We start from the raw sequence: 12,778 nt of genomic DNA on the forward strand, positions 1-12,778 counted from the left end.
AATATAGCCTACCTTAATAGGAGAACGACGATTTGTAGACAGAGACAAATATGGCTGATCAATATTTATTTACACACAAAGTAGTAGTGAATGATGCGAGTTTGTGAATGGTGCGACAAAGAGGTGCTTTTAATACAATAGATTGGCTAATGCTTAGCCTACAAAAAACAGAAGGACGACTGTTACCATGTAACCTAATCTACGGGACACAAAAATATTTTACTCCCCAAATTGTCTAACTGACCTCCTGCTTCCTTTCGAGGCATGAAAAAGGAAGACCGTGCCACAGTGATCTCTGCCAGGCCCACTTCTAAATTTGCACCTGGGACGAGGGGGGTGTGGGGGGGGGTCTTGTAAATACCACAGCTAGAAAGTACTGGAATAGGGAGTGGAGATGGCAGTGGACTAGGGTTCTGGGATGGGGTGGGTAGGGGGCTTGGGTAGGGTACAAATGGGGAGTCTGGGGTTGCAGTGGTGGAACAAGTATCCAATTGTCGTACTTGAGTAAAAGTAGAGATACCTTAATAGAAAATGACTCAAGTAAAAGTTAAAGTCACCTAGTAAAATACTACTTGAGTAAAAGTCTAAAACTATTTGGTTTTAACTATACTTAAGTATCAAATGTAAATGTAATTGCTAAAATATACTTTTAAGTATCAAAAGTAAAATAATAAATCATTTTTAATTACTTATATTAAGGAATATATTGGCTGGCGTGTAGCCTAGTGGTTAGAGCGTTGGGCCAGTAACCGTAAAGGTTGTTAGATCGAATCCCCGAGCTGACAAGGTAAAAATCTGTCGTTCTGCCCCTGAACAAGGCAGTCAACCCACTAAACCGTCATCGTAAATAAGAATTTGTTCTTAACTGACTTGCCAAGTTAAATAAAGGTAAAATATATTTTTAAATTAAGCAAAGCAGACCGCACGATTTTCATGTTCTTTACTTTTTTACAGATAGCCAGGGGCACACTCCAACACGCAGACGTACTTTACAGATGAAGCATTTGTGTTTAGTGACTTCGCCAGATCAGCAGTAGGGATGAATAGGACCAATTTCCAGTCCTGCTCAGCATTCGAAATGTAACTAGTACTTTTGGGTGTCAAGGAAAATGTCTGGAGTTAAAAAGTACATACTTTTCTTTAGGAATGTAGTGAAGTTAAAGTTTTCCAAAATATAAATATTAAAGTAAAGATACAATAAAAAAAAAACTACTTAAGTAGTACTTTAAAGTATTTTTACTGAAGTACTTTACACCACTGTGTTTATAATATTACAGCCATTTCAGAGCAACATCCCTAAACGTGACATTTACAGAATGTGTTGGGGTTCCGGGAAGTTCGGTGTTCCGGGGTTGTGTTAGGGGTCCAGGATGTGGTGGGGGTGTGTTGGGGGTCCAGGATGTGGTGGGGGTGTGTTGGGGGGTTCGGGATGTGGTGGGGGTGTGTTGGGGGTCCAGGATGTGGTGGACTGTGTTGGGGGGGTCCAGGATGTGGTGGACTGTGTTGGGGGGGGTCCAGGATGTGGTGGGGTGTGTTGGGGGTCCAGGATGTGGTGGGGCGTGTTGGGGGTCCAGGATGTGGTGGGGTGTGTTGGGGGTCCAGGATGTGGGGGGGTGTGTTGGGGGTCCAGGATGTGGTGGGGGTGTGTTGGGGGTCCAGGATGTGGTGGGGGTGTGTTGGGGGGGTTCGGGATGTGTTGGGGGGTTGGGGGGTCCTAGGGTGTTAGACAGGGAGGGGTCTTCACAGACAGACAGTTGGAAGGCATTAGGTTGGCAGGCAGGACAAAACCGTGTCAGACGCAGCTGTCGCCGACGGCGATTGATAGAGTTTGTATTCCACCCCACCCCACACGACCCCTACCCCTTCATCCCATGTTCTACAGTGCTTCTCTCTTGCCATACAGATTACTCTGCATAATAATATCCTATTATAGACCTAGAGACTAGTATGGGACCTTCCTAGGGACATTAAGACTCAAAGGGGGATGTTGTCTGTCTGCCTGCCTACCTGTCTGGCTGTGGTTTAAACTACCCACTTCTCTGTAACTACAGTATGTTAACACACAACAGAAGGCTTCAGACCTCATTCCTTGAACCCCAGAACATTGTTAGTTATCAGGACTGAACAACTAGGCCAACTTGACAACTGGCACTTTTCTGGCTAATTTCAGGCATATGTGCTGCTCAGATGGAACATACGGTAAAGCAATTATCCCAAATGTTAAACATATTTACAGATGAGCTGCAGTCACTGCAGTGTGTTCATGCTGACGACTCGAGGAATGCGGTACGCTGTGAATGACGCTGCGGGGGGGGGGGGGGGGGGGGGTTTCATTGACATGGCACACATTACATAGTGGTAAACAAACAGCTTTCGTTACTGAGAAAGTTCAAGGAGTTTCCTTCATTACAAAACAACTGCATCAGTTGGGTGGGTGGGGTTGAATGGAGTTTTTTTGGATAGGAGGATGTGTTGTGTAGCTGCTCTGTTGAATGCTTACAGATGAATGTGTTGTGTACGTAGCTGTTCTGTGCTGTGCTGCCGCCCATTTACTTAATCCCGCTTCCAAAACTGGGCGAGACAAGAGTCTGTGAGAACAAAACACAACTCCAAAATCAACTACATGAACGCAAAGACGTTTCACCATGTTATTGTGTGTCTGTGGACACTGGCAGGTCTTGCTGTGGTTGTCCTTCCACTCACATGCTAACATTGACGTCATACCATACTTCCGACTCAACATGCTAACGTTAGCATTAACATCATACCATCCTTTGACTCAACATGCTAACGTTAGCATTAACGTCATACCATCCTTTGACTCAACATGCTAACATTAGCATTGACGTCATAGCATCCTTTGACTCAACATGCTAACATTAGCATTAACGTCGTACCATCCTTCGACTCAACATGCTAACGTTAGCATTAGCATCATACTATCTTTCGACTCAACATGCTAATGTTAGCATTAATGTCATACCATCCTTTGACTCAACATGCTAACATTAGCATTAATGTCATACCATCCTTCGACTTAACATAATAATGTTAGCATTAACATCATACCATCTGTCAACTCAACATGCTAACGTTAGCATTAATATCATACTATCCTTCGACTCAACATGCTAATGTTAGCATTAACATCATACAATCCTTTGACTCAACATGCTAACATTAGCATTAATGTCATACCATCCTTTGACTCAACATGCTAACATTAGCATTAATATTAATATCACCATCATTATCACCATCCCAGCTAACAACAAATGTTCCCGCAACTTTAGAGAATGTTCCCTTTAGAGTTTCCATAGGAACGTTCCCGTGATGCGCAAGGAATGTTTTCAAGAGACCATTCCCTTAATGTCAAGTAGACCTTACCCAGAACATGGTTACCATGGTTAACATGGTTACCATGTTCTCAGAATATAAGATTCTAAATGTTCTAGACAAGTTTCATGGGAACGTTGCAAGAATATTCTCCTAACCCTCAGAAAACTGTACACAAGGAATGTTCTTGCAACGTCCTTTAAAACGTGTCTAGAACATTAATGTTCTATATTCTGAGAACATTGTGACCACGTTCGAGATAAGTTCTGCTTGACATTAAGGGAATATTCTCCTAACTTTAACAACAAGACATGCTAAAAAGGTTCTCAGATGTTTTTTTTTTGCTAACATAGAATGTTCCCCAAACTAACAGAAAACTGGACATTCAAACATTATGGGAACATTAAGGGTAACATTACAAAAACGTTCTCTCTCCCTCGAATTGTAAGCTGTGATGTCCTTTGCTATAAGATGCTAATGTAGCATTAGCATCATATCCTTGCGGGTAGCCCTGTGTCTAATGTAGCATTAGCATCATATCCTTGTGGGTAGCCCTGTGTCTAATTTAGCATTAGCATCATATCCTTGTGGGTAGCCCTGTGTCTAATGTAGCATTAGCATCATATCCTTGCGGGTAGCCCTGTGTCCGTGTCCTCCAGTAGTCTGATTAGCTGGATGAAGTTCTCCTTCACGGCCACCATGTTGTTTGTCGTACTGCCCTCCAGGATCCAACGCTTCCCCCTGGCTAAAGGCTCCAGCTCAAAGTATTTCTTTATCTGGAAGACAGAACGAGGAGGGGGGAAAGGGGGGGGGGAGGCATTAAACCAAAGTCAACTCAAACAGCTTAAGTCCTGCCTAAAACAAAAAGCTTAGCAGCCGCAAAGCCACAACCCAGGCGTTCCCCAAGAAAATATGTTAGTCTGATCTCTGGGAAAACTAGTAATGCGGATTGTTGGTGTGGGCTTGGCTGTTGGTAACATTTGATTATCAGGATCATGTGTATGTGTGTGTGTGTGTGTGTGTGTGTGTGCGTGTGTGTGTGTTTGGGGGTGAGGGGGGGGGGGTGGGGGTGCAATGCTTGAACCTTCTGAAGGCACGATGTTTTCAACCTCACAGTAGTGCGAGTGATTTGTAGCGTAATGAATTCCCACTGGAATCTGCTAGCTAGTTCCCTCATCTGCCCTTCCGTAACAAAAAAAAAAAAAAACAGTTTTTTGTTGTTGTTGCCTCTTACTATTGAGGCAATTACCTGATATGGATGCAATGAAACACCTTTCATTGTGACAAAAGATTACACCGTGAAATACAGTTATCGGAGAGAAATGGATGATGTCTGTCGACAATACCTACCTAATAGCTACCGTTTCATCTTATCTCTTCATCTACTGAGGGAAATGTTCCTTGATGAGACATGAATAGAACAATATCCCATCCCACAGATGTTGCCGATATAGATTCAAAGCAAACAGAAAGAAAAAAAACTTGTATTCTCTGATAACTTATAGTTTAGTTATGATCATGTTGTGGACATAACGTGTTACTTAAAGCATGGCCATTCAAACATGGTTTTGACTAGATGGTATACAGCTATGGACGGAAATGACTTTTCATAGCAGGTTAGGAGAACTTACGCAGCAGGTGTGGAGAATGAGGTTAATGAGGCTAAGGTTAGGAGAAGTGGTTAGGAGAATTGGGTTACCCCCCCCCCCCTTTCCTTCAGTCAAATGGTCAAATCGTCCTCTAGTGGCCTCATGGGTGGAATGTTAATATTTTTCATAATTTCATAATTGATTAACATTATTTCAAAAGAGCTACCGAAAATCCTGTGATCCTATGTCAAACGGTTTATATATTTCAGGCTTCTGTGAAGTGTATAAAGTGTAAAATTGGGATGCTAACTCAACATGTAATACATGTCCACTCTACATCTGACATGGTACAGGTGTCTTCTTTTTTTAAGCCCATAACCATGTGTGTGTGAGGTGTATACTTTAGTTTCAAAGTAGATTTGTTTAAGGCTACCAAGAAACACTGTGTGACCCTGATTTAGCCCACTGCAGTAAAAGGTTAAGGTTAGCAAAAGGGTTTAGGGTTAGCTAAAATGCTGTCCTAACCTGCTATGAAAAGTCACTCCCGTCCGTAGCTGTACACCATCTAGCCACAACCTTCAAAACATCCTGGCCACAACAAAGATTTCCTCACTTCCTGCCCACTGCTGCTATTTTGAACAGGTCTCTCTTCCAAAAAGATTTGTTTATCTCAGTGAGACAAACCTGTATAAATAGAAGTTATGCAAAAGAGATTGGAGAAGCCGTCCTGTCTCCTTATCACTTCTGTATTTGCTAAAACAAACAGCTGATATATCAAAGTGTATCTATTTCAATCAAATGAGACGTCCTGATCAACGCTGTTCCTCCTGGTTAGGACATAGACCAGGTGCTATGTTCAGCAGCTGATATACTAAAGAGGAAATTACATACAGTACATGGGTTGTAAAATTCTAGTAACTTTCCAAAAATTGCCAGGTTTTCCAGAAACCCCGGTAAGAGAATTTCCAAATTTCCCTCCTAATTCCAATAATCTTTCAACCACGATTTCTGGAAAACCAGCATTCATCACATAGATACATCACTGTGAAGAAAAATGTCCACAATAAGAGAAACAGGATCATTACAAACCTGTCAATTTTTAACAATTGTCTGTCTGCCTCCCTCTCTGCCTCTGCCTGCCTGCCTCTCTGCCTCTGTCTGCCTGCCTCCCTCTCTGCCTGCCTGCCTCTCTGCCTCTGTCTGCCTGCCTCTGCCTGTCTCTGTCGATCTGCCTGCCTGTCTACCTGCTGTGTCTGCCTGCCTCTGTCTGCTTCCCTCTCTGCCTCTGCCTGCCTGCCTCTGCCTCTGTCTGCCTGCCTCCCTCTCTGCCTGCCTGCCTCTCTGCCTCTGTCTGCCTGCCTCTGCCTGTCTCTGTCGATCTGCCTTCCTGTCTATCTGCCTGCTACCCTGCCAAGTCAATGGTAGTCTGTGTCCGTGTCTGTGTCTGTGTCTGTGTCTATGTCTGTGTCTATGTCTATGTCCTCTGAGTTGACAAGTCTGTCCAAGTAGAACGTTAGTTTAACAACACATTAAGTCTCCTCTCCTCTGCTCTCCTCAGCCTGGCAGGCTGGCCCGGGGCCTGGGTGGAAAGCCGAGCGGACCCAAACACCGTGAATAAATCAGTCTGGGGTGACCTGAGCTGCATTGGGCCAGACTCTCCAGACTCCAAGCCCTCCCAGCTCTAACCTCCCCACCAGCCCTGGCCCAGCCCTCCCAGCTCTAACCTCCCCACCAGCCCTGGCCCAGCCCTCCCAGTTCTAACCCCCACACCAGCCCTGGCCCAGCCCTCCCAGTTCTAACCTCCCCACCAACCCTGGCCCAGCCCTCCCAGTTCTAACCTCCACCAGCCCTGGCCCAGCCCTCTCAGTTCTAACCTCCCCACCAGCCCTGGCCCAGTCCTCCCAGCTCTAACCTCCCCACCAGCCTTGGCCCAGCCCTCCCAGTTCTAACCTCCCCACCAGCCCTGGCCCAGCCCTCCCAGTTCTAACCTCCCCACCAGCCCTGGCCCAGCCCTCCCAGCTCTAACCTCCCCACCAGCCTTGGCTCAGCCCTCCCAGTTCTAACCCCCACACCAGCCCTGGCCCAGCCCTCCCGGTTCTAACCACACCAGCCCTGGCCCAGCCCTCCCAGCTCTAACCTCCCCACCAGCCCTGGCCCAGCCCTCCCAGCTCTAACCTCCACACCAGCCCTGGCTCAGCCCTCCCAGTTCTAACCCCCACACCACACCAGCCCTGGCCCAGCCCTCCCGGTTCTAACCACACCAGCCCTGGCTCAGCCCTCCCAGTTCTAACCACACCAGCCCTGGCTCAGCCCTCCCAGTTCTAACCACACCAGCCCTGGCCCAGCCCTCCCAGCTCTAACCTCCACACCAGCCCTGGCCTGCTGACATGGCTGGCTGTCTGTCTGTCTGTCTGTCTGTCTGTCTGTCTGTCTGTCTGTCTGTCTGTCTGTCTGTCTGTCTGTCTGTCTGTCTGTCTGTCTGTCTGTCTGTCGGGTTGTCTGTAGCAAAGGCCGTCTACTCACACGCGCACACACACACACACACATACACACAAACACACACACACAGAGACAGACAGACAGACAGACCAAATATGACAGTGTGTCCTTAGGGTTAAGATAACGATCACTGCAGTACGATAGTCGTTACCCTATGGTTGGGGAGTAACAGATGACATGTCATCTATGAAGGTAAATCATTAACAATGATTTGAGCGTGCAGAATAGATTTGTAAACAATGTGTGGAAACACACATTGGACGTGTCTAACTGATGAGTTGTGAACATGAAAGAATAATCTGTAGTTGTAAACACATTCTCAAACGTGTAACTGATGATTTGTGAACATCATTTGTAGTACCCGAAATAGACTAGGTAAAATCATTTTGCAAGCTATTTTTAAGCTAGCTAGCTTGATTCTGCATGGAGCCATAGATAGCTAGCTAGCATAATCATTAGAAAATGAACCATTCACCTGCTAAGACCTAGCAACTTACATACATTCCATGATTTATTGATCACACAGTTAGATCTGGAGCTTTAGTAGAAACACGACTGAAGGTAGAAAATTATTTGTTTAGCTTTGACATTGGCTGTATTCTGTGAATCTGTACTGCCCTTTGATTAACGTATGTCCACTGAACAACAATGTGACCTGGATTTGGTCTTATGTAGCAACATTTGAAATTTAGTTTTTTACAGTGGATAAAAGTAGAGACCAAGAGCTACAAAATGGTATATCGTACACTGCATTTTTGAGGAACAATCGGAAAGTAATTCAACTCGTAAACTCACTTTTGAGAAAATGGCCCTTGAATGTTTTGGTAGCTACTGCAGAGGTCTTCTTTGTCTCCACCCATTCAGTATCGTTCACACCCTCTTACGCTTTAGCCCCACCCATCTCGTTTCGCTCTCGGAGCGTTCAGAGCGCACTCTTGATACTCTGGCTGATGATTTGTTTACCTCTGGATAACATGAAAACAGCCTAACCAGCTCTGCTGGCAACAATTACATTACACTTTTTTTTGCCGACGTTTACTGACGCCATATTCAACGGGTGTTGTAGCTTAAGACATGTAGCTAGCTAGCTAACCAATGAACCTAGCTAGTTGAACAACAATGAACATAGTGCCAAATCATGTCGTTACTACCCTGCATGAATCTGCTGGGAGCTAACCAACCAGGTTCAATGTTAGCTAGCTAACATTAGGCTCTGACTAGCAAAGTAAAAATGTTCTGTAAAATGTTATCAGGCTTTAATAATGCTCTTTGTAACTGTATGGCATGTTTAGATGTGCTTTATGAACAACACATACAAGTTGTATGTCATGTAAATCGTTACAGAACAATAAATCTCTACTTTAGGGACGACCACTCTTTAATTGCACGGTTCATTCATTTGGCCTTAAGACATGTTGCCTCCTGCAAAGATGTTCCTTAAACAGGACGTCTTGGGCCGAGCACAGGAAAGCCAACGGATGACGTGACTGGCCACCAACGGTGAGAACACAGCCACCACCATGATCACTGTTAATCCCGTCCTTTAAAAAGAAAAACACTTTCCTTATTAACACCTGTGTGTTGTTGTACCAGCGTCAAGTTGTCAGCGTTTCGAATTCAGCCTTTTGAAAACCGAGCGTAGAAATCTCTGAGCCAAAGTGCACTCAAGGAAGTATGCTGATGAAATGTAACTGTTTGCCAACATTCAAGGGGGGGGGGGGGGAAATAGAAGTCGAATCCTACAAAACAGAACCCTTTTACCTGTCCGACCATCACCTAAAAGGAGTGTTCGGTGGTTCACCTGACCCCTGACGGTAAAAGGTGTTTAGCTCCAGACAACCAGAACAGCTTCCTGAAACCTAAAGCTTTAGCTCAGAGGCTGTCAGCTGTGACAGACCCGTCCAGACCTCCACACTGTTACGAAAAAAACAAACGTTAGACCGTAATTGGAGGACTTTTAATTTGATGCTGTGGTATAAAGAGTAGGTGTTGCTGGGATCGTTCTAGTTCCAGAGTTTGGTTTCGTAGCAGGTGACAGCTCCTTATTCAGATTATTTCATCTTTATATAGATTTGTTGTTGTAGCTTGTTCTAATTAAAGGTCAACTGACCATTAAAACAGCCTATGTGGGGTCAGAAACATTAATTCTAGTGTCAAAATTTACTACAAAGTATAAAAAGGATCATTTTGGCCATTAAGTCAGTTTTGAGAAGTTCTGGAAAAACAGTGAAAGACCTGGAGAATTAACCCTCCGCCCATGTCCCTTAATGATGATGCGGTTGTCACGGACAAGGAGCGCATTGGCTGAGCTCTTTAAATCACCCACTTCAATAAGTCAGGATTCCTACTTGACTCAGCCACGCCTCCTTGCCCGTCCAACACTTCCTCATCTCCTAACCCCTTTCTAATGATGCTCCCCTCTCTATTTCCCACTGCCCCGCTTCTCCCTGCAGACGTCGCCGCGTCTGATGTGCTAAAATAAGTCCTTAAACTTAACCCTAAAAAAGACATCCGGGTCAGATGGTTTAGACCCTTTCTTCTATAAGGTTGCTGCCCCTATCATCGCCAGGGCCTATCTCTGACCTTTTATAACCTGTCTCTCCTCTCTGGGGAGGTTCCCATTGCTTGAAAGGCAGCCATGATGGGTCCTTTATTTAAAGGGGGAGATCAAGCTGATCCTAACTGTTATAGGCCTATTTCTATTTTGCCCTGTTAATCAAAAGTGTTGGGAAAATACTTGTCAATAATCAACTGACTGGCTTTCTTGATGTCTATAGTATTCTCTCTGGTATGCAATCTGGTTTCTGCTCAGGTACATTCAGGATACAGTGTTTGTCAGTAAGGACATTACATTCTGAGTAAACAAAGTAATAATTAAGGGCATTTATTTTTTTTAAGTGCGCCCTCAGCTTTGTCTCATTCATGTCTGTGTGTGTGTGTGTGTGTTTGTGTACGTGCCACAGGAGGCTGGTGAAGGGAAGACAGCTCATAATAATGGCTGGAATGGAATTGTATGAGTTCAATAACATTCCATTTATTCCGTTCCAGCCATTACTATGAGCCGTCCTCCCAAATTAAAGCGCCACCAGCCTCCTGTGGTGTGGTCGAAGTTCAGGTTCGTTCTCAGTATGGCAGACAGAGAGCCAGGCACATTCTGCCAGCTGCAGGGTCAACAGGCCATGCCAGGGATCTTTCCCATAAAAATTGTGTACACAGAGGCTGGTGCGCACACACACACATGCGCTGGCATACACACACTCACACACACACAGATTTGGAGGCTGCGGTTGAACTCTGCTGCGTACTGTGAATGTTTTGGGAAATACAAGTGAGTTCTTAAACAGGGACTCATTCTATCAGGAGGTTAAAAACAGAGCCAGATAGAAGACTAGTGTTGCCAATATCAGATATATTCCTGAAGCAGATCACTATCGTAAAGAAACATATTCATATCACTATCGTAAAGAAACAGATTCATATCACTGTCGTAAAGAAACAGATTCATATCACTATCGTAAAGAAACAGATTCATATCACTATCGTAAAGAAACAGATTCATATCACTATCGTAAAGAAACAGATTCAGACCACTATCGTAAAGAAACAGATTCAGATCACTATCGTAAAGAAACAGATTCATATCACTATCGTAAAGAAACAGATTCATATCACTATCGTAAAGAAACAGATTCAGATCACTATCGTAAAGAAACAGATTCATATCACTATCGTAAAGAAACAGATTCATATCACTATCGTAAAGAAACAGATTCATATCACTATCGTAAAGAAACAGATTCAGATCACTATCGTAAAGAAACAGATTCAGATCACTACCGTAAAGAAACAGATTCATATCACTACCATAAAGAAACAGATTCAGATCACTATCGTAAAGAAACAGATTCATATCACTATCGTAAAGAAACAGATTCATATCACTATCGTAAAGAAACAGATTCATATCACTATCGTAAAGAAACAGATTCAGATCACCATCGTAAAGAAACAGATTCAGTTCACTAGCGTAAAGAAACAGATTCAGTTCACTAGCGTAAAGAAACAGATTCAGACCACTATCGTAAAGAAACAGATTCAGATCACTATCGTAAAGAAACAGATTCAGTTCACTAGCGTAAAGAAACAGATTCAGTTCACTAGCGTAAAGAAACAGATTCAATAACCTGAGCTGTCAATTCTCAGTTTCTGTTAGAAGGTACATGTCTCTGTCGAGTCTGGTACTTTAAACCAGCCTTCAGGTTCACAGTGTCTGACAAAAACATCCAAAGTAAATTCAATAATATAAAAACAAATGCTAACAATCTCTTCCTGTTTCGGCAATAAGATGTAAACATTGTGAAAGTGGGTGAAGGAAGCGTTGCCCTTGAGTAGTCCGTCCCACAGCCAGAATATGACGAAACACTCCTAAAAGCAGCGTCTGTTGGCCTCTCGTACTCACATGCACACACACACACACACACACACACACACACACACACACACACACACACACACACACACACACACACACACACACACACACACACACACACACACACACACACACACACACACACACACACACACACACACACACACACACACACACACACACACACACACACACACGCACACACACGCACCTACACACACACACTAGAGATGGGCACAGTTAATCGAATATCCGGATGTCAGAAAAGGAAGTTATTATTTAATTATTTGAGTGAGAGTTCGTTTTTGGATAGGCCTAATTTAACAATGAAAAATATTTGTCTAAAATTAAATGAAACTATCCTTGTGACATTCCCCGGTGGCCTGAGGGTCGTTTTGGCCTGCGGTGAATAGTCAAGACCTGACACAGATCCAATGTAAAACACTCATCAGAAAACCTTTCAGAAACAACAACCTGTTGTATCATGGTGAAAATCAGACTTTTATTGTTGTTGTTGTTGATGTCGCTGGCAAATTATGGAGAAAAACACCTTTGTCCTCTGTTTTATCTCTGCCTTATACATTTGCGTCCTTCTGATTGGTCGAGAGAGAGTCAAGAGCAATTTTCATTTTATAGTATTTTACGACACTCCACCAACACCCTCGCCCTCCCACCTCCAGGCTAACATTAAAACTAGACTCCAGGATAACAACGGCTCTAGTCAATCAACTCATTAGAACAAGGCGCCTCTCTTTCCTCCAGTTTTTTTCTCCGTAATCTTTCAGGCAGATCATTCGTAGCTGGGGAAGAAAGAGAGAACTACTTGCTGTTGAGTGAGTAACGCAGGAACTGACCTGTGACCAACTAGGGAGAGAAACCGGCCACGGCGAGGGTGCATTACTAGTCAGATACCGGTAACTAC

General features: G+C 44.0%; 1 protein-coding gene across 2 annotated transcripts in view; it reads right to left on the bottom strand.

Moving 5' to 3' along the window:
• Window positions 1–49: 49 nt before the first annotated feature.
• The window catches only part of arl15a (ADP-ribosylation factor-like 15a), a 414,801-nt gene continuing 402,072 nt past the window's right edge, over window positions 50–12,778 (bottom strand). For both annotated transcript variants that reach the window (XM_071352106.1, XM_071352105.1), the window contains exon 5: window positions 50–4,112. In XM_071352106.1, coding sequence (XP_071208207.1) covers window positions 3,957–4,112 — 156 coding nt within the window. In that variant the 3' untranslated portion in view covers window positions 50–3,956. The remainder of the gene's footprint in view (window positions 4,113–12,778) is intronic.

The sequence above is a fragment of the Salvelinus alpinus genome, chromosome 19 (assembly GCF_045679555.1).
Source record: "Salvelinus alpinus chromosome 19, SLU_Salpinus.1, whole genome shotgun sequence".
NCBI lineage: Eukaryota > Metazoa > Chordata > Actinopteri > Salmoniformes > Salmonidae > Salvelinus > Salvelinus alpinus.